This window comes from Acinonyx jubatus, chromosome C2 (genome assembly GCF_027475565.1).
Source record: "Acinonyx jubatus isolate Ajub_Pintada_27869175 chromosome C2, VMU_Ajub_asm_v1.0, whole genome shotgun sequence".
Lineage (NCBI taxonomy): Eukaryota > Metazoa > Chordata > Mammalia > Carnivora > Felidae > Acinonyx > Acinonyx jubatus.
Window position 1 is genome coordinate 11,142,551 of NC_069384.1, and position 25,399 is coordinate 11,167,949.

At 43.4% G+C, this 25,399-nt stretch overlaps 2 protein-coding genes and 2 pseudogenes across 4 annotated transcripts in view; 1 reads left to right on the top strand and 3 right to left on the bottom strand.

The window, feature by feature from the left end:
• Positions 1-6,372, bottom strand: part of SLC5A3 (solute carrier family 5 member 3) — a 34,719-nt gene extending 28,347 nt beyond the window's left edge. The window contains exon 1 of the mRNA XM_015062564.3: positions 6,348-6,372. The gene's annotated coding sequence lies outside the window, so the exon portion shown is untranslated. The remainder of the gene's footprint in view (positions 1-6,347) is intronic.
• Positions 1-6,498, bottom strand: part of MRPS6 (mitochondrial ribosomal protein S6) — a 66,698-nt gene extending 60,200 nt beyond the window's left edge. The window contains exon 1 of one of the 3 annotated variants that reach the window (XM_053220602.1): positions 6,352-6,498. In XM_053220602.1, the coding sequence (XP_053076577.1) occupies positions 6,352-6,393 (42 nt within the window). In that variant the 5' untranslated portion in view covers positions 6,394-6,498. Of the gene's footprint in view, positions 1-5,904; positions 6,109-6,351 lie in introns of those variants that run through there. The other 2 variants (XM_027041664.2, XM_053220603.1) reach the window with 2 other exon arrangements.
• A 9,880-nt stretch (positions 6,499-16,378) lies between these two features.
• On the bottom strand, positions 16,379-19,522 carry LOC106966474 (transmembrane protein 126A-like; annotated as a pseudogene).
• Positions 19,523-22,690: 3,168 nt separating this feature from the next.
• Positions 22,691-23,663, top strand: LOC106966475 (elongation factor 1-alpha 1-like; annotated as a pseudogene).
• The last annotated feature ends 1,736 nt before the right edge of the window (positions 23,664-25,399 follow it).

Sequence of the window (25,399 nt, forward strand, 5' to 3'; positions counted from 1 at the left end):
ACATATTTACTACAGGCATGAATTATCCTCCCCTCAGCAGTGTGTTAGAGAGCAGCTAAGAAACTGCAAGAATCAAGATAGAAATATTAGTGGTTCAACCTGAGCAGAGAAGACACTACATGGGATTGGGACTGCAGGAATATAAGGAGTTGCATTTGCTCAGCCACAGGTGACAGAAGACAGAGAAGCCACAGAGTAAGTTAGACCAGTTTTAGGGTAGGCGACTCAAGTCTGAACCATATTGAGTTTGCAGTGCCAAGGGGACATCCAGGAGGCTATATAACCAGCACACAGAAGAGCACAAAACGCCAGGGTTCTGGGCTTGTTACCAAAAAATGGCAAATCATCCATATGAAAGTAAAAGGTATAAATATGAGGAGGAAAATGGAAGGCATTGATGCAGAAATGTCAGAAAACAGCACCGTAAAGCTAATACTGAACCCAGGAAATTTTGTTTGTATACTCTAAACCAAGGGTCAGCAAACTTCTTCTGTAAAGGGTGAGAACAAATATAAAAAAATAAACAGGGTTATGTTCCAATACACCTACATTTATGGACACTGAAATTTGAATTTCATAAAATTTTCACATCATAAGTTATCCTTTTGATTTTTTTCCCCAACTACTTAAAAATGTAAAATTCCTTCCAAGCTCACAAACCATACAATACAGGCGGCAGCTAAACTGGCCTGTGAGCCACAGTTTGCGGACTCCCTGCTGTAGCATAGAACAAAGATAAGAGAATTGGATTAACTGTCCTTTTCCAAACTCCTAAGGGCAGTTTTTCCTTTAAATATATTAATACCTTACCAGACATTCCTTAAATTTGGTTGATTTCCTTAAATTTGGTTCCACTAAGAGAGAACATGTGTTGACATCCCTGTTGGGTAACAACATTGCCTTTCACTAAGAAGAGGTATTCTTTATAAGAAACAGAAAAATTATGCTTGTACTACAAATACAGCAAAGGCAACTGAATGAAAATTATTACCTTAGAATTTGTCCCTCATTGCTTTCAAACTCTTTGTTTCCTTTAAAGTGATTTTGTGATCTAAAGGTGAGAAGATTCAATAGCAGTCTGCACATAAATTCCCAGATTTTTAAAAACCTATAAACATGAGTAACGAATGTGCGGGTCATGAGTAACAATTAAGAAAATAAAAATTAGTGCAGAAATGTCAACTTCCGATAAGCAGTCTTAACAAATACAAACCACATCTGGTGAGGAAGGATTCCTTACCCCCAAGCCACTCCTTGTACCTTAGCTGTAGCTCAGGGGCAGGAACAGGACTCCTTCTTCAATCACTTGCTGCGGCAATGAGCTGTAACCCAAGAAAACTTTAATACCAAATGAGAGTATAGCATTGCCCACAAGGCTCAAGTCTTTCATTACTGGAGAACTATTTTCAGTTGTCTGGTTTCAAGCAGACAAAACACAAAGGGTGATTATTAAAGATACAAGCTAAGCTGTTCAAGGAGGGCCCAAAAGAAAAAGACTAACTTCTCCAGCTGACAGCTAGAACAAAGAGGTTTCCTTTTGAACTTTTGTCTGCCACCACCTGAGAGCAGAAATGTCACTATTTCCTCATCATCAAATGTTGCCAACAAGCCAAGCTGCAATGTCCCAGGTTTGGCCAGTCCCATACTTGAGTTCATTATCATTAGCACTTTATGTCTCCAAAAGGGATCTCAAATGCAAACATTCTGTAGATATTACTTTCAGAGGATTCTATGGTGGAAACAACTCTAGAACAAACACAAAACTGTTGCCAGTTTTTCTCATCAAAAAGGCTTTAGTAAAGAAAAATAGAAGACTCTTCACCGCACAATCAGAAAGCCTACTGCTTTCTATAGGAATTACAGAAATTGTAGAAATATTCAAGGATTGGAATATCACTACACTTCTATTTCTAAACTTGTAAAACCCAGGTTGTAAGTTAAACTCAGATTACAACATAAAACTCTTCGCAAAGAACTATTTCAATGACTGATTTTAAAATTTAAAATATAATCTGCTTTCCAATGAAATTTAAAATGAGAGTATTAAACATAAAATGACCAGTGAAATCTGTTTTAATGGAAAAGAACTCAAGATTTCCAAAGTATTCCAAAGTATAAATAGCTCTCTGCTATTTTATTCCTATTAGAAAAGTATATACAAGATAAATAAACACTATTTTGTTGTACACATGTGCATTCATTTAGCAATTAAACTAGTTATTATTTAAACCACTAATCTTTAATTCTTCATGTAAAAATTCCTGAGTAGCCATGGGAAAACTTCAGGAAAAGATATTTGCTCAGGGTTTTCACAACTTTAAACATGCCAACTCTGAGAAACATACTAACACATGACAATTAAAATGTTCCTAAACTTAAAAAAAAAAAAACTTCCTAAGCAAAGCAACCACAGAATATAAATGTTCTGCATAGATTTTTTTCATCTCAAAATTCTTCTTCCTGAACCCATCCTAAAAGTAAAAATTTTATACAATTTACACAGCTTTTCCTAGGCTTTTCTTACACAGCACGTGGCTTTATCATTCACATATTGGCAGCTGTCTTCCACCTAACTGAAATTAAATACCAATCTTTAAAATCTAATTTCAAGGTGAAATGAAAGGACATCAGCCATTTTCTCAAACTCGCCAGAGAAAGGTCCTCAGGAGTCAGTGTCAGACCTCACCCGAAATGCATCACCCCTCCTCTCTCTACTTGAGTGTTCCCACTGCAAGAGGACAAGGTGGAGGTGAAGAACGAACTCTCCATCTCACAGGTAGGTAGTTTCTCAGTCGTCAGAAAACTCCGATGCTACCTGATATAGGTATATCAAGATTCCAATCTTTTTATTCTGGAAACCCTTCTATAAATACAATCTAAGAATGATCTAAGCAACCAGCCGTCTTTTCAAATGGCTTTAGTCATCACCTTTAAAGGCCTGGTTTCACAACATCCATTACTTTACGATTTCTAATTTCAGAATTTAGCCACACTTTCACCTACTTTTCATGCTAAACTAAAAGTCGGGGAGAAACAAAAATATGACCACTTTTTTTTATATACACACATTAAAACAAACTTCAAGCTAAATGGCACCTGCCAAATAAATTTGGTCTTGGAAGGACTGGTAACTAACTACATTCATGAATGTATAAACTGGGAAATGCAACAAAAACAGACTCCTTTAACTTCCAGTTGCAAACTGAGAAAGAACACAGCACTGGACATTCTAAGGGACTGATCAACACAAAACTGTATAGCTGAATAAGGACTCGTGCTGTATGCTACACCCTGAACACCCTGAAATCTGTCAACGGAAACTCCCACAAGTGACTGTACTACAGTGCACTGGGTCTCCGCTACACGAGATGCTGAGCCTAAACACGGTATCGTGTGTTTTAATTTTAAAAGTTCTTGTTTGCTCATTTTTAAGGAGCCCAGCTAGGAGTCAAAGGAAATAAAATAGGGGAGGGGAGAGTAACATACTCCAAAGAGACTAGGAATGCTCTTCAGGTTTCCAGAGTACCACAGAAAAGAAACAAAGAGGAAGACCTCTCTGGGAATCCAAAAAACAAAAAGCTGGAAAAAACACAGTCTCAACTTCCATGTCTCCTGTTAAGAACTGTCAACATAAACCCATTTCCTCAATTCCAAGACACATAAATGGTTGGTTGTGGGAGACGGGGGGGGGGGATAAACCATCACCATTAGAGGGGGTTTCAGAATCTAAAAATATGAAAAACATGCAACTTGGAATTGAGAAGTTACAAGAGGCTTCCTGCAGCAGAAACAAACTGCCACAGACTGGAACGGAGGTTTCCCAGGCCTGCCAAAGGTGTTCAAGCTCACAAGTGGCATTTTGCATTACATACCTAATGTTCACTTTTTCATTCATTTTCCCAAGCATCGATGCTATTTTAGAATTCAATTCCTAAACTGAAAACAAAACTGTTCAAAACCAGAAGTCTGTTTGTTACACATTCACAACCTCCTCCAAAACTAGTTTTATGGGGGGGGAAAAAGGTGTTTTTGCTGTTGTTTAATCTTACTTTTATTCAGGTCAAGGAATTCAATACAACTTCACCACTGTTACAATGTCCTATCAGAGGCCACGGAGGCCTCCTCCTCCAGGGAGGAGTTCACCTTGATTATCTGCTAGTGGGTCGCCCCACCCCCTTGAATTTCAAAGAAACTATTGAATTATTTTCCCCAAACTAGCACTAAAGTAAAAAATGTTTGCGCCACATAACAGGAGCATACAAAAAACAGAACACAAAAAAATACATAGAACATGGCAAAGGCAAAACATTTAACTAATCTACTTGGAGCCATGTGAACTACCCAATGTACTTGGCAGCTATGCTAAAGACAAAGTGCAGCGTTTTCATTTCAAAGGTTTATGGAATGAACAAACATTAGGTCTATACTCGGACTCTTTAGCGATCACCTGTTTGGTCCCAAAACGAGGTAAAATAAATGTCAATAAAACACTTTCCCAAGCTCTATGGCATCGCCTCAGAAGCACAGATTAAAGGGCAGGGCCTAACCAATTTCTACATAATTAAAAACGTTTCCTTTTAAAAAATGTGCTTTCTGTCATCCCTCTTTCCTCTTCTCCTTAGGCATAATGTCTCAGCATGGAGACAGAAGACCTGGGGTTGGGGGGAGATACTCCAGAGGTTAAACAACACAATCCTATCTTCTTCCAAATTCTGATAGAACGAAGTTGGGGACACAATGGCATGCCTGACCAGACTCTCCGGACCTGATCAAGAGGCACTGGTGCCCTTTCCCACTTTATAGTGTGCCAAGACTAACAACTTCCTACCGCTCCCTGACTGCCAGTTTTTCTACAGAGGTTGGACCATGATCCCAGCCTTAAGTAAGTTGAACCAAACTTCATTGCATAGCTACTCCTCAAAATTGACCCAGAGCGTGATTATCTAGCTGTAGACAGCTCTGCTTCCCAAGTTCAGACGTGGTACAGGTTTTATTATTATTTTTTTATTATACCTGGGCTTGGGGGTGGGGGTGGGGGGCACACACCACACTCTACGTTACCGAATTCACGGGAAGAATGGGGATTTCGGCGAAGGCTGGTGGAGTACCTGACCCAGAACAGAGGACGAAGAGCTGCCTTCCGGCCGCGGGGCCCTGTCCTCGGCCACACCATCACTTGCAATGAACGGGCTGCAGGTTCGCTTAGCATCCCTCCAGACCTGAAATTCCCTACCTCAAGAGCAATCAAAAGCAGGGGGAGAAAAAATTTCTTCCGGAAGGCGCAAAAAAGGCCACAACTTGGATGAATGAAACCGGGCTAAGGGCACCCGGAGCAGGATTTTCGCTGAAGTCAGAAAAAGAAAAGTCAAAGATTTTTTTAACGTGAGACCGGTTACAAACGCCCGTGGTCCAGATAACTGCACAAACACGCTGTGGAGGACGTTTTATTGAGCGCGGACGGCTCCGGGGCGGCCGGCGGGCGCTAGTGTGGAGGCGGGCGGCGGAGCGGGCGGCGGCGGCGGCGGGACCGGCGACGAGGCAGCTTCGCGACGACGGGAGCGGGGCCGGACGCTCGCGCGTGTCCTCCCGCGGACCTTCCAGGGACTCCCGCGGCCGCCCCGCCCCCCGCCCGCCCCGCCGGCCGGCCGCGTGCGAGGCACACCCTCCCGCGGCCGCGCTCCCGCGCGGGCACACCCCCGCCTCCCGCGCGCACGGGGCCTCGCCGCGCCGGCCGGCCCACGCGCGCCCCCTCAGCGCGGACGCCCGCCGCCCGCAGCCCGCCCGCGGCCCCGGCCTCCCCCCGGCCGCGCGGGGAGGGCGGGGGGCGACGGCCTAGCGGCTGGGGGGGGGGGCGCCCGCGCGGGAAGGCGGGCTCTGGGGGGGGGGGGGGGGAAGGTCACTTACCCGCTGCATGGCTTTCAGGATCAAAGCCAGCTCGTAGCGGGGCATGCCCGAACGCTCCGCGCGCGGCTCCGGACCGAGCCGGTTCACGGGACGCAGGAGGGGAGGGAACCGCGGGGGCCTCACGGACTGCTAGGCCGGAAGGCTCCCGGGCGGCGAAAGCACGCTCCGGCCGCGCGAGCCCGGGCTTTAAGGCTCTGGCAGCTGCGCAGACGGCCCGCCACGCCCCCTCGGCGTGCCCCGCCCCCCTCGCAGCCCGCCCCGCCCCCTCCTTAAGGCGGCCGCGCCGCGCCCCCTCGACAGTCTCTTTCCCCCCAGGCTGGCCATCCCCGCCGGGACCCTCCGACCCCGTAGCCCCCGAGTGGGGGCGGCTCCGCGAGCCCAGCCAGGAGGGGCCAGTACGGGCCGCACTCCGCCTCCGACCCTGCCGCCGCCGTTCCAGCTACCTACGGTTCTCGAACCAGCTGGAACTTTCCATGCCTTCCGTCTCATCCTGGGCGGCGGGCGAGCGTGCGCCCTCGTGTGCGCGTGCGCTAAACAGTGCGGTCTCGTCCGTGCGCGCGCCCCTCTCCCGCGACTTCTCGGCGCGGGGGACCTTTTAGGCGTCCACGCTGCTCCGGGCGGGGTCGCGGCTGGACCTGGGCTCTCCCCGCCTCTGGTTGCGCAGGGGAGTTCCGGAACGTTCCGGCCAAGGACTACGGTTCTGCGCGCAGGGAATGCTTGGTGCACCCTGCCCCTCGCGCCCCCTGCCCACAGCCGACCTCACGCGGCTGCAGGCGCGGATTCCCGGGTCCCTTCCCCTGCGAGGTGGGCGCAAGGCGCAGACCGTGAGCCGCTGCGCGCGGGGTCGGGTCAGGCCCATTCCTCGCCGGCAGCCTGACCTTGGCAGGCTGCTGCGGAAAGGGGATGTGAAGGGCACCTACTTCCCAGGACCGCGATGCCTTTGAGTGAGCTGATGCACGTAAACCGCTGACAACGATGCCTGCACAGACAAAGTGAGGCGCGACACAGGCATCTGTTGTTGTGTGAGCCCGGTCTGACCCACGTGTTGTTGCCAAGGGCAGACTAATACTTTGGCTCAAACCGATATTCTTTAAATGTTTGCTCAGTGTTCATTTAGAGGACCAGCTGAGAACTTGGAAAGCCGTTTAGTAACCGTCTGGGAGCCTGAGCGTGCTCTGGAGGGAGGAGAGTCTCGTGGTGCATTCCCTTTACCCCCAAAACAGGCACGCAGGGCTCACCTTTCCCTCCAACCATTGGCTGTACTTTCCCTGGCAGGCATTGTATAAAGTGCGCTTTCTCCAGCGCCACTCCTTAGAGACTGAGCGTGCGGCCATTGTCACCCCTGCCCATGCTTGTCCCATTAAAAGGGCCTGTAGGTGAAATGTTTGCCTTCAAAGTGCTTTAATGATACGAGGTAAAACTTACTGAGCACTTACTGTGTGTCGGGCACCACGCTAAGGTTTTTACATGCCTCTCCAAAAATTCTTGCTTTATGAGGCACGTACTATTATTAACTCCCACTTTAGGGATTCAAAGATACAGGCACGCAAAGGTTATGTAACTAGGCCCAGGTCAAACAGTAATAGAGAAAATTTGGATCCACACAGGAAGGCTGAGCCCATACTTAGTCCAGCCTCTGCCTGTCTCCTGCCACACAGACTAAGGTGCTAATAATAATATTATTTACCAGGTATTCCCATGTAAACTTAGAGTCCCTTTGTCACCTTATCCAGAGACCTTAGTATTTCCCGTAGCTTACCTCCCAGCTCCCACCAAAGATAATGATGATTTGAACACGCCTACTCTGTGATATTTGGGTTTTAACATTTTCTATTCTTGTGCTTCTCCACAATCTGTATTCTTCCAAAGAAAAACTACACAGGCATTAATACAAATTACCTGGTTAGTGCTAATTTCACTTCTGGTGAAAAAAAAAAAAAGAATATTATAAATAAATTACAGAAGAAAGCAAAGAATTTTTGAACCTCTAGAAGTGAGATACAGGTGTTCCAAGATGGTCCCTACTTCAGGTGTCCCTCCTGTTATCAGCCACATATCCCATTTTGGGAATGAGAAAACACAGACCCCAAAGTAATATGCCAAGCCAAAGGCCAGGGCACTACCACCAGTTGACTTCAACTTTCAGTATTTCCTCTTGGAAGCTCCATAGTTTTTCCTAGCTAATACCCAGGGATGAGTGAGGGGGGTCAATTGGTATAAGGAAATTAGCCTGATTACATAATGCCTCAACACAGCACCCCCAGCCTTCCCGATCTGGTGGCTGCCCACAGGCTCACTCCATTTCTTCTGAGAAGAAGAGGAAGGGCAGCTGCCCTGATTTGCCCCCTTCAACTTCTTCTTTTTTAAAGCACAGCACCAGAATGCTCATGGGTTCATTATAAAATGATAAAATCCCAAGGAAAGCTGATGCAAATTTAGTGTCTTCCTGTTACAAGTACAAATTTAAATTCACCAAAAGATTCTTTGAGTTTTGTACTATGTATGTAAGGCAGCATTTAGAGTTATAAAATATCACTGTAGTAGTTAATGTATTAAAATTACTCTGGTACTTAGGAATAAGCTTAACCAAGAAGATAAAAAATCTGTACGCTAAAACTATAAAACACTGATGAAAGAAATTGAAGCAGTCACAGATGAAAAGATATCCATGTTCATGGATTAGAAGAGGTAATGTTAAAAAGCCCAGACTACCCAAAGTGATTTACAGATTTAGTGCAATCCCTAGCAAAGCCCAATGACAATTTTTAGAGAAATGGGAAAAAAATTTTAAATTCATATGGAACCACAAGAGAATAGTGAAAGCAAGTCTGAACAAGAAGAACAAAGGTGGAAGGCATCATATGTCCTAATTTCAAACTATGTTACAAAGCTATAGTAATTAAAACAGTAGGGTACTGGCATAAAAACAGACATATAGACCAAACAGAATAGAGAACCCAGAAATAAACACACATATATGGTCAACCAATGGTCATCTGATTTTGACAAGGACCTAAGAATACACAATGGAAAAAAGACAGTCTTTTTATTTTATTTTATTTTATTTTATTTTATTTTATTTTATTTTTAAGTTTGTTTATCTTGAGACAGCATGAGAGGGGGACAGGCAGAGAGAGAGAGAATGAGAGAATCCAAGCAGGCTCCACACTGTCAGCACAGAGCCCAACACAAGGCTCGATCCCATGAACCCGTGAGATCATGACCTGAGCTGTAATCCGAAGTCGGACACTTAACTGACTGAGCCATCCAGGCGCCCCAAGACAGTCTTTTTAATATATGGCTTTGGGAAAATTAGATATCTACATGCAAAAGAATGAAATCAGACCCTTATCTTACACCACACTCAAAAATCAACTCCAGATAGACTAAAGTCTTAAATATGAGACCTGCAACCATAAAACTCCTTGAAAAAAACTTCTTGATGTTGGCCCTGGTAATGATATTTTGCATGACACCAAGAGCACGAGCAACACATGCAAAATAGACAAATGGGACTACATGATATTGTAAAGCTTCTGCACAGCGAAGGAAATAATCAACAGAATGATAAGGCAACCTACAGATTGGGAGAAAATATTTGCAAACTATATGTCTGATAAGGGGTTAATATCCAAAACATATAAGGAGCTCATACAAGTCAATAACAAAAACAGCAACAAACAAAAATAATTACCTGGTTTAAAAATGGACGAAGAAAGGAGGACCACCAGCTTTGTGAAAATGTACTCAATATCACTAGTCATCTGGGAAATGCAGATCAAAACTACAATGACCTATCACCTCACACCTGTTAGAATGGTGTCAGGAGTTATCAGGTGTTGGCGAGGATGTGGAAAAAAGGAAACCCTTCTACGTTGTTGGTGGGGATATAAATTGGTGCAGCCACTATGGAAAGCAGTATGGAGACTCCTCAAGAAATCAAAGACAGAACTCCCATATGATCCAGCAATCCCTCTTCTGGTTTCATATATAAAGGAATTGAGAGCTGCCTGGGTGGCTCAGTCGGGTGAATGTCCAACTTTGGCTCAGGTCATGATCTCACGGTCCAGTCTGTGGATTCGAGCCCTGCGTTGGGCTCTGTGCTGACAGCTCAGAGCCTGGAACCTGCTTCAAATTCTGTCTCCCTCTCTCTCTGTCCCTCCCCCCATTTGCGCTCTCTGTCTCTCTCTCAAAAATAAATAAACATTAAAAAATTTTTTTTAATAAATAAAGGAATTGAAATCAGACCTTGAAGAGATACCTGTACTCCTATGTTCATTGCAGCATTATTCGCATTAACTGAGCCATCAAAGTAACCTAAATGTCTGTGGGCAGATAAAGAAAATGGGGTACAATGGAATAGTAGTCAGACTGAAAAAAGAAGGAAATCTTGCCATTTGAGATAACGCGGGTGAAACTGAAGGACAAATACGGACACAAAAAGGCAAATGCTACGTATCACTTACATGAGGCATCTGAAATAGTCGAACTCATAGAAGCAGAGATTCTATTAGCCAGGAGCTGGGAGAAAGGGGCAATGGAGTGAGTGATATTAGTGAAAGAATCCAAAACTTCAGTTATATAAGAAAAAAATTATTCCGCCACATAGCGTCTCCCAAACATTTTATATGGTATGGATTTAAGATTTGGTTAACCAGACGTCTTGATTCATCTTCAAGTAAGGCTTTATGAGAGACAATAGAAAAGAAGAAATAAGGACAGAAGTTGAAATCCAACCCTATTTCTACAAAGTAACTTCAGCATATGCCCTGGGGCAGTTTAATCATATTTTTTACCTTCTTATTTTATATTACTGTATAATAAGGCTTTACCTTGAGCTCACACAAGGTCGTTAATTCTCAAAGATATGTCAAAGACAGGCCTCCTTCACCTAAAGACAACTCTCAAAAAGTGAAGAAATGTGCATGTGTTCAATTGATGGAGAAAATAATCCCACAGTCCAGCCAAGTCATATTTTAAGCTGTCAGTCATCACTCTCCTCAGCCTATCATCTTCTCCCTGAGGAAAGGACGCCGCCATTTCTCTGCCTGACGGCTCAGCGTCTATCTTTGTTCCTCAGCTGATGGCCCAGACCCAAGTCACATTTCAAACTTATTTTGTGTTTAATGTCTTACAAGGGAACTCACTGGCCTTTCTTTAAAAAGAAACAAATGTTTATTTTTGAGAGACAGAAAGCAAGCAAGGAGGGGGGGAGGAGCAGAGAGAGGGAGACACAGGATCCAAAGCAGGCTCCAGGTTCTGAGCTGTCAGCACAGAGCCCCATGCGGGGCTCGAACTCACAAGGCACAAGATCATGACCTGAACCCAAGTGGGTCGCCCAACAGACTGAGCCACCCAGGCGCTCCTGAACTCTGGTAGTTCCAAACCCCCTTGCACACACCATCACCCACCCTTGTAGACTGTTATAGGGTCATCTCCCACATGACATTGGCAGAGTGCCCTCCAGCGTGAAACACTTTGTGCAACGTACATATGTTATTAGGTCAGGCATTTTTGGAGCTCTTTTGATCCACTAATTTCCTAATCATTTTTCTAATTTTGATCAAGAAAGTTTTCAGGTGGGGGGAGATGGCTCAGATTTGGGCTCCACTTTATAAGAAAAAAAAAGTGAAGCAAAGGTTGCCTCAATGTAATGTTTCCTCACTTTCTCCTCTGCCTCCCCTCCCCTGCAAAAAAAAAAAAAAAAGTGAGATCTTTTTTAGGAAAAAATACTATATTTTTGAACTTTAAAAAAACAAAATCCTTGCTGCATCTTCACTTAGGGAAGAGCTTAGTTTTTCTTCTGACATTACAATGTCTTCAACAGCCGACGTTGGGGGACGTTAATGTTAAATGTCAATAATGTCGGAGGTGTGAAACAGCTCTATGTTCTTGCTCCACAAGTGCAAAATCCGGAACGCACCTGGAAGGAGTTTAGATTCAGTAAAAGGAACAAAGGCTGTGAGCTGAAGACGTGCAGGGGGATGAGGAAGCATCTGAAGGGGTCTTCAGGGGACGAGGCTTCCCCAGGGGAGGTGCTGTATAAAGCGAGCGGGAGCACCCAGCAAAATAAACTAGGGGGCCGTCGCTCAGGGTGAGGCCCAAGACATGTGCAAGCCGGGCCTGCTCAGCAAAGAGCAGTTTTAAGGCTGGACATGAACAGGCAGAAGGTAATCAGACCCTAACGGATTCAAAGGGGGCAAGTGCAGGGGCTGTGTCAAGCTCAGAGGGTGTGGCACGGGCCGAAGAGGGGATGGGGGCTGGCAGAAGTTGAGGGAAGGGGTGTGAGGGGATAGAATCTGTAGGAGTTGGTGACTGATTGGATACTTGCCCGGTAGCTGGTGAGGCAACAATGGATCCCAGGTTTCTCTTCAATAGACATTCTGGACTGACTTTCCTTGGTTCTGGTCCTGCCTACATGTGGTATTTCCTCAGTTCCTAATTCATGAAACTTCTATTACAATTCAACGTATTAGTATTTTTTTCTCAGGGTGTCTTTGCTTCATAAATCTTCACAGCGAGATTATAATCTTCTGAAAAATTGACAGGGTATCTTTCATTGCTCTAAATAGTCTCCCTATTCAGGGCTTTAACCCAAAGAAAGAAAGCGATAGTCCTAAAGCCTGTGAGGATCCACCACCTGAATGATCTGGCCACCCAAGGAATGTTGAAAATTGGGTGTCATGACACCGCTAGTCAACACTTCCTGGTAAGAAGATCAATATACAAGTATCATCTCAAAGTCGGTGAGGATCATCTCGCCGGTGTTGCTAGGGTTCTGTTGATTCGTGTGGGGGAGAATGCCCTAATTATAAGAAGAAAGGCTTGCACAGATTTGATAAAAGGAGCAAAGCCCATTGGCATTAAATTATATCCAAGAGTTATTAACGCAGCCCTCTCATTGACTCAGGGTCAAAACAGAATTGTGTCCTTGATCTGATCTGAACTTCTTTGGACTTTCCTTTTACTAAGGCAGATGACAGGCGGGTATGAGCATGTGGGAGGCAGAGGGGATTCCAAAAGACAACATATTCGGGAAGGAAATGATCTTTTGCAATGGAGACATTGTCTGGGAGGAAGTCAAACCCCTCAAAAGCAGCTATCAGGAAGATTTTATACTTTAGAGCCTACCAAGTCAGGATGTAATATTTTAGTATTAGATAATCTCTATTTTTTTTTCAAATTGCCCATATTAAAAAAAAAACAAACTTAATGGCAACAATAACAGCAGCTGTCTATGCTGCCAAAAGGAAAAAAAATCCTACGCGCAATTAAAATTACAAGGTAGTTGGGAGCTATCCGATGATACCTCCTACAATAAATCATCTTGAACTTTCAGCCTAAGGTTACCAAGACCTGAAGAGAATACGCAGGAAATATCTTGGGAATTTAGCTCCCAACTTGAATAAAGAAGTCCACAACTTAATACTAAATACATAATTACTAAGAAAATATTAAACAACCATGTTAACCCAGTGCTCCTCTATAATATTGCAAATGGAACAAGTCATTTTAGTAATTAAAGAATCATTACATATAGTGCTATCATTAAATGATTCCTGAAAGGGAATTCCTAAGGGGTTAGCTTTTGCAGTGATCAGTTATTTACAAATTCTTTTTTTTTTCTTTCTTCCTCTGCCCCCAAAATGTCCAGCATCTAAATGAGAGGGCCTTTGGGACCAAGGATGACACTTTATCTTCAATCCATAATATGCCTGGTTGACATTAGAGAGCAGCCAGATAGGATAATCTCCTCCTATTGTTAATGATTCGGTGATTAAGAAACGGCAAAGGCCCTACATGCAGAAGGGAGGGCCCTTGGTCTGACAGGAAGATCACCTTCAGGCCTGGGAATCGGTGCTATTAAATTTGACTCCAGCTGGAAGCCAACAGCTGCAAGCCCTGGACAAGTGCCACAGGCAACACTCTAGAACCAGGAACCCTTTCTTTGCCCACCTCACTGCCACCCATCTGGGTACTGTGAGGTATGTCCCCACACTGAGGCCGTAGGATCTTTCTGAAAACGTACATCTGATTCAGTTTCTCCGCAGCTTAAATACTTCAGTGGCTTTTCCTTTGCACTGAAGGTAAAGTCCAAACTCTCAACAGGGAGTTGGTTACAAGGCCCTTCCTTCTGCAGTAGCTCCCCCACCCCCCCACCCCGACCTACACACGCCTACCTCCATCCCTCTCGCCACTCCTCAGTGTCACTCCTTGGTGTTTGCAACCCCTGAGCCCTGTGCACACTTCCCCTTCTGTCCTTTGTCTTCTGCCTGGAACACACTCCAGGCCCTTCCCCAAGTTACGGAGTGTAGTTGTGGCTCATTTATTTTCATCGCTGAAGCTACTCTATTGTCCAGCTAAACTGCTGTGTATCCGTTGGGATGGCAGACATGGTTGTTTCCTTCGTGGGTGGCTTTAACCAATAATAACACTGGGAACATCTTGTACGCATAGACGGGTGCATATAGGTACATGTGCAGAGTGGAATGCTATTCTAAACTTGAAAGTCTGGATCAGGTGCACCTCATCTGTGCTCTTTTTAGCACCTATGCTTACTCCATCATCACATGAACCACACCGTGTTACAGCATGCACAGGACAGAAGCGAAAAGATACTGCTGAGATCCCCAGCTGCTGTCCCTCTGGATCCATTGCTCTATTAGTTCTGAGGCCACATGTCCCTCCGGCTGCTCCCAGGTTCATTTCTCTTATACACAGTACTCCTCTGATAGGTGACTTGGGCTCAAAGACTTCGCAGTGACCTGAACAAACCCTTCTTGGAATTGTACGACAGTCCTCTCCCCTCTGGCCTTCCCCCTTTCCTGCACAGGTGTCAGACCTGCAATGTCTTCCCCCAGCCTTCTCTGCTTCCCTCCCTTTGTCCTTCACAGGCATTTCCTCCAAGAAATCTCTTACCTGTCCAATCCTGTCTTGGTGTCTTCTTCTTAGAGAGCGCGATCTAACACCGTGTCTCTCTCTTCATTACCCCGTGGCCTTAACAATTAATACGCAAATTCTCAAAAAAGAAACTCTTGTGCCCGCAGTGCCAACCGGAGGGACTGATATGTGATAGATGCTGAGTAAATATTGGAGAATAAGTGGATATAAATCAATAAATAAATGAGGTGCCTACTCCGTATGAACATGTTTCTGGCATCATCTTGAAGGCAGAAGAAAACTGCCTGGCCCAACTCTAGTACCTTCCTTCCTTCTTTCTTTCCTTCTTTCCTCCTTTCTTTCTTTCTTTCTTTCATTCTTTCTTTCTTTCTTTCTTTCGTTCGTTCGTTCTTTCGTTCTTTCTTTCTTTCCTTCTTTCTCTCTTTCTTCCTTCCTACCCTCCTTGAGAGAGACAGAGAGAGCGAGCATGAGCAGGGGGGGCAGAGAGAGAGGGAGAGAGAAATCCCAAGCAGGCTCTGCACTGTCAGCACAGAGCCCGATGATGCAGGGCTTGAACTCACAAACCAAGAGTCAAAAGCTTAAGACAGCCACCCAGGCACCCCACCTCCCTTCTTTCCGTGGGCCTACCCACAGACTGTGCTTCCTACTTAAAAGGTGCTGCCAGTGTGCAATGACGGACAAGGAACTAAGATCTCACTTTCTCTCCATGAGGGAAGGGCAAAGTCTCCCATTAGGTCACTGGCTTGGGAACACTCTCTTTGGCACCTCATTCCATATTTCAGAAGCTTCTGATCACAACCCCGACCTACCAGACTTGTGTCACTGCCACGTGGCAAAGAGAAGGGGCCTATGGTAAGTGGCCTTTAGGATGGTCTCCTATGATCTCCGCCTACTGGTATTACACTTTATATAATTCCCTGTCCTTAACTGTGATCCACATTTAAAAACCCTAAGGAATTGTATACAGCGGAAGTGATAGGATCTGCCTTCTGAGTTTACATTATAAAAAGACTGGAGCTTCCATGGGTTGAGAGTCAGAAGACCTAAGTGTAACCTTTATCTTTACAGGGCACTGGCCAAGTTATTTTCTTTTTTAAACTCCTTTTTTAAGTTTACTTATTTTGAGAGAAAGAGAGCATGCTCACACGCTCACAAGTGGGGGAGGGGCAGAGAGAGAATCCCAAACAGACTCAGCACTGTCCATGCGGAGTCTGATGCAGGCAGGGCTTGAACCCCACAAACGCTGGGAGCGTTGGGTGCTTAACCTACTGAGCTACCCAGGCACCCCCTGGCCAAGTCATTTTCATCTCTTTATGTCTTAGGTTCTTTATCCGTTGAATGGATTAAGTAATACCTAACTAATTATGATTAGTTTATGTGGGAAATTATATAAAGCCAACTTTTATATAAGTTGGCATATATATATGTGTATATATATATGTATATATGTATGTATATATACACATATATATAAACTTCCATGGGTGAGTACTGTTATCATCCTCATTTCTTTTTTTTTCTATTCATACATTAGACATTCATCCATACATTACAATTTTATTTTTGTGTAAAAAGTTGTTTAACAATCACTGAATTTCTAGGCCATGTTCAGGTACCTGAAGAGCCTTTATAACTAATTTATATTGTCTAGATCCAAGGTATGCTGCAAACACGGTCTGGAGCAAAATGGGAAATAACATTTTTCTAAAGGCAGGCTGAGAAATTCTAGTCCAGCAAGTTAAGATGTTTCCTTTTTCTGGTAGCAAGGCTGACTCATAACTGGCCACCATTCACAGGTATAGCCAAGAAAACAGGGTACAGACCACCAAAAACAAGACCAACCAGTCCACCCTGTGTTATGGTACAGGTTTCACAATTCAAATCACCTGTATTCAAAGGTAGATTTACAAAACCTTTGTAAGGTGCATGCGCAGTCAAAAATGGGATCACTGCCATTGGTAAGCCAGCAGCTGTACGAGCCTGTGTCACATTTAAGATGCGTCAAAAAAGACTATTTGCTATTAGACCACAGACAGCAGCATTAAGTGCAATATATACTGATCCATGTTCAAATAGATTCCTTTCTGCTTCTGGGAGGTGGTTAATTTTTCTGGTTATGATACTGAAGATTAAGTCTTCCTTGACAGTATCATCTGATTCATGACATTTCAGCTTGAGCCCTATGCTCTGCTCACAACCCTCCTTGGCACGCTGGGGTTCACGCCAACCTTTGCTCGACTAGCCTGAACGCAGCCATCTTTTCATACAACTCAGCAGTAAAAAGAAGAGAGCTAGTCACACGTTCAGCAACATGGATGAACCTCAGTTAGGCCAAATGAAAGAAGCCAGACCCCTCCCCCGCAAAAGAACCCATACCAAGTGATTCCTTTTATATAACATTCTAGAAAATTCAAACTACAGGGGCACAAAACAAATCAGTGGCTGCTTGAGGCAGAAGTGAAGAAGAGGGATTATAAAGGTGAATGAGGAGATGTTTAGGGATGATGGATATTTTTATTATCTTGATTAGAGCAATATTATCGTGCATGTATACCTAGGTCAAAACTTGCCAAATTATATACTTCAAATATGTGTGATTTATTATGTATCAATTAAACCTCAAAAAACCTACAAAAATCTAAATCATTCACATCATTATTATACTCAGGAAAGCCATTCTAGGTCATTGTTCTGATATATCTCTACTCTCTTCTTACCCTGCTTCCCCTTCCCCAAATTCCTGAATAAGAGGTGAAGACCACACTCACCTCTGGTATTCCCGTCAATTAAGAAAAAAAAAATCGGTCCATATGGAAAGAATTTTAAGTTTTACAGCACATGCAAAGACGGATAAGAAATACTCCATGTCTTTAAGAAATTATAATCTACGCAGAGAGAGAAGCTATAAGTATGTTTAAAACTAAATTGTCTAACGGGGTTTAAGTGTCAATTCTAAGAAATAGAAAACATCTAAAAGGGGAGTGATAGGGGTGCCTGGGTGGCGCAGTCGGTTGGGCGTCCGACTTCAGCCAGGTCACGATCTCGCGGTCGGGGAGTTCGAGCCCCGCGTCGGGCTCTGGGCTGATGGCTCAGAGCCTGGAGCCTGTTTCCGATTCTGTGTCTTCCTCTCTCTCTGCCCCTCCCCCGTTCATGCTCTGTCTCTCTCTGTCCCAAAAATAAATAAACGTTGAAAAATAAATAAATAAATAAATAAATAAATAAATAAATAAAAGGGGAGTGATTAACTGCCTAATGAAGAGTCGAGGCAAAAATTTCCAAAGACACATGACTTCGGGCTGGGATGGCTTGGGAATGTTTCATGTAGGATGTGGGATTTGAGCTGGAATGTGAAGAATGGATAACATTTAGATAGATGGGAGGAGAAAAGAGAATAAACACAAGATGTTTTGGTGGGGTCAGAAAATGGTGACATTGAGTGAGTAAGTCTGACAGGAGGAAAGGTGTCTGTAGAAGACTCACAGGACTTAGCTCTACAAAAGTGAGACCAGAGTTGGAGGGTCTTGAGTACCAGGTAGAGAGTCTAAACTCTCAGCCTATATTTCATCTTAACAACAAGAAGGAAGAGAGCTTTTCGTTGTCAGAATCATTCAGCAAAGAGCATATGAGCATATATGAGGAAGGTGGAAAGGAGATAACTTGTCTGAATGGACTAGTCCCTCCCAATCCTGAGACACTGGTCACAGATTCATCGGCTTTGAAAGCGTCAAAAGGTAGCACCGGATATTTGTTCGATCATATCTGGGTTCCTCTTGGAGGTGGTGCCTAACTTCCAGGGTCAACAGGGACAGATTTTCCCCTATTCCACCAAGTTCAGCCAGCAAATGGAAAATGATCCATGTACAACCATCAGACTCTCTCTCATGATTTTGAGTCCTGAATAAATGACTCAGTGACATGAGGAACAGTTAGAGGTCACTCGTCATGCTCACCAGACCCTTCCTTCTCAATGGCTGTGGTTATACTTCTTGCTAACCAGCACTCCAAAGTTCTCTTGGTTTCTAACCAGTTCTCTAGTCTCTGGTCAATTCTGAGATTCCCCCAAATATTATTCCTATAAATTTCATTTTTGCCTAAGACTGTGGAGTCTGTTTATGTTACTTGAAGCCAACAACTGGGTCAACGTAGAACTCTTTACATCTTAGCACTTCAGGCCCTGCATAAACCTGTTGGCCTTAGTTCAGCCCCTTAGGTCCATACAGAACAAGTCTATCCCCTCTTTCACATGAATTCTTATGTCCGAAGACAGCTCTCTGGCCTATCCTGAACCTTTCTTTCCCTGGGCTGTATGCCCTGTGTTCCATTGGGCACGCATCAACTCACATGGGCTGGATTGCTTCACCAGCCTGAACAGTTTTTCCAAGGGTGCTCAGCTGTTCACATTCAGACCTTGGTGACTTGATAAACATTTGTTGAATGATGGCTACAATTCCTCTTGTAGGAAACAGTCATTCGTTTTTGATTTTCCATGCAAAGGCTATGTTATAGTTGGGGTATTGGTTCAACTACTGAAATAAATATCAAAGTAACATTGACTTAAATAAGATGGCTTATTACATGGAAAGATCTAAGTTTAAGTAGGGCTGGGGACCCAGGCTTTTTCCAGCTTGTTACTATCCATTTATACCCATTTATATTCATTTATAACACATGGCTTCATCTTGCCATCTAGCATGGCCATTCCTGCTTCTAGCACCATGTTCACATTCCAGAAACAGGAAAGAAAGGGAGAAGAAAAGTCTTGCGGCATTCCTTTTAATGAATGTTCCAGAAGCCATCACCTCTACTTATCTTCCATGAGTTGGAACTTAATCCTAAAGCTTTGCCTTGCCTTCTTTTTAAAAAAAATTATTTTTTAAACATTTTATTTATTTTTGAGACAGGGAGAGACAGAGCATGAACAGGGGAGGGTCAGAGAGAGGGAGACACAGAGTCTGAAACGGGCTCCAGGCTCTGAGCTGTCAGCACAGAGCCCGACGCGGGGCTCAAACTCACGGACCGTGAGATCATGACCTGAGCCGAAGTCGGCCACCCAACCGACTGAGCCACCCAGGCGCCCCTGCCTTGCCTTCTAAGAAGGGCTGGGAAATGTAGGTTTAGCTGAAAGAGGATGGTAAACTAGCAGTTTCTACCATAGACCATACAATGCAATTTAGATATCTTCCAATAAAACACTCCCAAGTATAAGGAGATGCTACACAAGTCATAAGCAGCTTATTGGCTGTAACTTTCTTATATTCAATGTTGGGTATTTTGCAAGTGGCTATCAGGCTAGAGTTATGCTAAAAATTGAGCTTTAGGTAAATTGGATTCATGGATTTACCAGCACACATGCTTTGGACTAGTCCCTGTACTTATAACCCAAAGGTCAGGTCTACACTGTAAAGTTCCTCCAACTGAGACAATCAAACAGCTATTTCTTTTGAAAACAAAACCCACAAATTTGCTTCACACAATGAGTTTAATATGTGTTCACACATATTAGATAGTATTCTTTTGGTTACAAGTAATACAAACTGACTGTAGTTTGTTTAGAAGGGAGGGATGAATTATTATAAGCGCACCAGATGTATCACAGTACTCAAGGCAATGTGCAGCTGACTGGGCCTCTGGAACAGACTATAATTAAAATGCTCTCCATCATTTATTTCTGTCCTTCTGCCCAGAAGCTTTATTCTTCTTTGTCTTAAAAGACCCTTTTTCTCCGCTCTCCAGTCTGCACAGTAGACAATGGCTATTCCTAGCTTCTTGGTCTACATGTAATCCCTCAACCCACCCAGAGATATCTGAGGCTCTCCTTCAATTGCCATGTTTATTAGCCTTGGTTGGGTTAGTGGTCCACCTTGGGCCAATCGGCTAGGTCTAAAGAGTAGGCCAAGAGGCTCCTAAGTAGCTCAGTGAGTTAAGTGTCTGGCTCTTGAATTAGGCTCAGGTCATGATGCCCGGGTTGTGGGATCAAGCCCTGCCTGGGGCCCTGCACTGAGAATGGAACCTGCTTGTAATTCTCTCTCTCTCTCTCTCTCTCTCTCTCTCTGCCCCTCTCCCCTGCTCTCTCTAAAATAAATATTTTTTTAAATTGTTTTAAAAAAGAATAGGTCAAATCTTATCTTTATGACAGCCAGCAGCTACCTCTGAGCCCTGTAGGTTTAGAGGGTTACAGGCAGGGAAAAATAGTTTCCAGTGAAGGGAAGGCTAGACAGGCATCTCAACAGGCATATCCTCCACCCATTCATACGTGGAGGATTGTCATGAACGAAATGAAGTTTAAAAATGTAGCTATGAGGTCGGTGACACTCAAGTTAGCAGCATGATGCAATGCGGCTGGGGGAGAAACTATGTCTGCCTCAAGACTGTTTTCGTTGTAACCGAAACCCATCCAAAAGCTCTTAAGCATATCACTCGAGATATTTAATACCTGAAGAAGGCTTTGATGTACGGAGGGTCACCTCTAGTTACTTGTTTTAACTATTACTCAAGTTGTCAAAGTTGTATTATTTTTTAAAATACTTTATTTTTTAGAGTAGTTTCAGGTTCACAGCAAAATTAAGCAGAAGGTAGTGAGGTTGCCCATAAACGCTCCTACCCCCACATTTGCATGGCCTCCCCCATTATCAAAGTCCCATACCAGAGTAGTACGTTTGTTACCGTTGATGAACCCACATTGACACATCATCACCCCAACTCCGTAGTTTTCATGGATATAGTTCACTCCTGGGGTTGTATATTCTGTGGGTTTGGACAAATGTATAATGACAGGTATTACCTGCTACAGTATCGTACAGAGTATTTTCACTTCCCTAAACATCTTTTGTTCTCTACTTATTCATCCTTCTGTCCTCGCTAACTTCTGGCAATCATTGGTCTTTTAACTACCTTCATGATTTTGCCTTTTCCAGAATGTAATATAAGTGGAATAATACAGGATGTAGCCTTTGTAGTTACAACCCAAAAAGGACAATCCATGAAAGAAAGAACAACCTGATTTAAAAATAGGCCAAAATCTTTTTCGCAAGAACACAGGTGTCGTGAAAACCACCACTAAACCTGAGCCAAAGTGGGAAAGGAAAAGACTCATATCAACGTCATTGTCATTGGACATGTGGATTTAAGGCTGCCACTGCCAGTCATCTGGTCTACAGTTGTCGTGGGACTGACAAAAGAACTCTTGAAAAATTTGAGATGGAGCCTGCTGAGATGGGAAAGGGCTCCTTCATGTATGCCTGGGTCTTGGAGAAACTGAAAGCTGAACATGAACGTGGTATCACCGTTCATAGCTCCCTGTGGAAATTCGAGACCAGCAAGTATTATGTGTGCATCACTGATGTCTCAGCACACAGAGACTTTATAAAATACATGTATAAAAAATGTGATTATAGGCACATCTCAGGCTGACTGTGCTGTCCTGATTGTTGCTGCTGGTGTTGGTGAATTTGAAGCAGGTGTCTCCAAGAAAGGGCAAACCCGTGAGTATGCCCTTCTGGCTTACACATAGGTGTGAAACAACTAATTGTTGATGTTAGCGAAGTGGATTCCGCTGAGCCACCCTGTAGCCAGAAGAGATACGAGGAAATCATTAAGGAAGTCAGCACCTACATTAATATAACTGGCAGGGGCGCCCGGGCGGCTCAGTCGGTTGAGCGTCCGACTTCTGCTCAGGTCACGATCTCACAGTGTGTGAGTTCAAGCCCCGCATCAGGCTCTGTGCTGACAGCTTGCTCAGAGCCTGTTTCAGATTCTGTGTCTCCTTCTCTCTCTCTGTCCTTCCCCCACCCGTGCTCTGTCTCTCAAAAATAAATAGATGTTAAAAAAAAATTTTTTTTAATTGGCTACAAACCCAACACAGTAGCATTTGTGTCAGCTTCTGGTTGGAATGGTGACAACGTGCTGGAGTCATGTGCTAACATGCCTTGGTTCAAGGGATGGTAAGTCACCTGTAAAGATGACACTGCCAGTGGAACCACACTGCTTGAAGTTCTGGATTGCATTCTGCCATCAATTCATCTAACTGACAAGCCCTTGCATCTGCCTCTCTAGGATATATACAAAATTGGTGGTATTGGTACTGTCCATGTGGGCCAAGTGGAAACTGGTGCTCTTAAACCCAGCATGGTGGTCACCTTGGATCCAATCAATGCTACAACTGAAGTAAAGCCTGTTGAAATGTACCACGAAGCTTTGAGTGAGGCTCTCCCTGGGAACATGTGGGTTTCAACGCCCAGAACGTATCTGCCAGAGATGTTTGTCATGGCAATGTAGCTGGAGTCAGTAAAAATGACCCACCAATGGAAGCAGCTGTCTTCACAGCTCAGGTGATTATCCTGAACCATCCAGGCCAAATCATTTCTGGATATGCACCTGTGCTGGATGGTCACACGGCTCACGCTGCCTACAAGTTTGCTGTGCTGAAGGAGAAGATTGATCGTTGTTCTGGAAAAAGGCTGGAAGATGGCTCCAAGTCCTTGAAATCTGGTGATGCTGGCATCGTTGATATGGTTGCTGGCAAGCCTAGTGTGTTGGGAGCTTCTCTGGTCAGCCTCTTTGGGGCCATTTTGCTGTTCCTGACAGGAGACAGACGGTTGCTGTGGGTGTCATCAAAGCAGTGGACAAGAAGGCAGCTGGAACTGGCAAGGTCACCACGTCTGCCCAGAAAGCTCAGAGGCCTGAATGAATATTATTCTCAATACCTGCCACCCCAGTCTTAATCAGTGGTGAAAGAATGGTCTCAGAACCCTTTATGTCAATTAGCCATTTAATTTTAATAGTAAAAGACTGGTTAATGATAACAATGCATCGTAAAACCTTCAGAAGGAAAGGAAAATGTTCTGCGGACCATTTGTTTTGTGTGTAAATGTGGCAGGTTTCAGTTATTAGTTTTTTTTTTAATGAGTACTTTTTAATGGAAACAACTTGATCAAAAATCTGTCACTGAATTTCAAGACCCATTAAAACAAAGGTTTAATGAGAAAACTGTGTCTTCTTTTGGTCAACACTGTAAATTCATGTAGTACTATTCAGGTAAAAGATTATGAGTTGCCCATAACCTATTTCTGGTGTTATGTCAAAACTCAGAATTTGGGTTAACATTTTTTTCTGGATGGGAATTTTTTTACCTTGTCTGAGGGAGAGAAGTCATCTATTTAAGAACATAGTAAAAAGCTATGGGGAAAGGGGATCTGTTGGTGTAACATATCATAGCTTAGAACAGATAAGCAAAGAGTAACAGTATAAGATAGCTTATAAAAAGGTTAAATTCTGTAATACTAAAATCAGTGTGTCTCATATAATTTGTATTCTATCAATATTGGGTAAACTTGGTGATACCAAAAAAAAAAAAGGGAGGGTGGGTGAGGGTAAAGATTTTAACAGATAGCTCACCAAAGAAGATATACACATGGCAAATAAGCATATGAAAAGATTTTCCACATCACACATCATCAGGGAGATGCAAATTGAAACAACAATGAGGTAATGCTACACATTTATTAGAATGGTCAAAATCCAGAACACTGACAGCACACAATGCTGGTGAGGATTTAGAACAACCGGAACTCTCATTTAGTGCTATAGGAATGCAAAATGGTACAGTCATTTTGAAGGACAGTTTGGCAATTTCTTACACAACTCAACATACTCGTACTGTATGATCCAGCAATCATGCTCTTTGGTATTTACCCAAAGGAGTTAAAGACTTATGTCCACACACATATACCTGCATGTGGATGTTCGTAGCAGTTTTACTCATAATGGCCAAAACTTGGGCACAACCAAGATGTTCTTCAGCAGGTGAGTGGATAAAGAAAGCATAGTATATCCAAAGACTGGAATATTATTCAGCAATGAAAAGAAATGAGCTATCAAGGCATGAAAAGACATGAAAGAAATTTGAATGCATATTACTAAGTAAAAGAGGCCAATCTGAAAAGTTGTAACATTTTAAAACCTAGGTTCTTCCAAAGGCTTTATGTTTAATTCACAACTCCTACCCTTATTTATGTCTAGTAATTTTTATATAGAAATAATATTAATCACTTTCATTTTTTCTCTGATTAATGTTGGATTAACTAAATTTAAGTAGTAAGTTGTCCTAAGTAATTAACCCTATTTATAAGCTTATGATTTAATTCTCTGAAACATTTTAAGTGCATTTAAAATTAAAATATAAGGTTTTCTAAAACACTTCAAACATCTGATGTGGCAAACTTATAAAACTGACAAGCACAATTTTTCTAGGCCTTTAAGTAATTATTAAAATTTCATAAACCTAGTGAATGGAGTTTCTTAAGATTCACGGTGGATGACTATCAAATGTTTTCTAGTATTAATGCTCCCTTCTTTGCCTTTAGTTAAAACCTCTGAGCTTTAGCTGGACATATGTCCACCCAACAATAGACTACATTTTGCAGACAGCCGTGGTCATGTGACTAAGTTTGGACCAATGGGATGCAAGTAGATATGATATATGCTACAACTAGATCATCTCCCTTAAGACACTTGCTGTGGACCCACCTCTTTCCCACTTCCCTGGGATGTGGTGGTGAGCAAACATCAACCATGCTGATGAAGATAACACAGACAA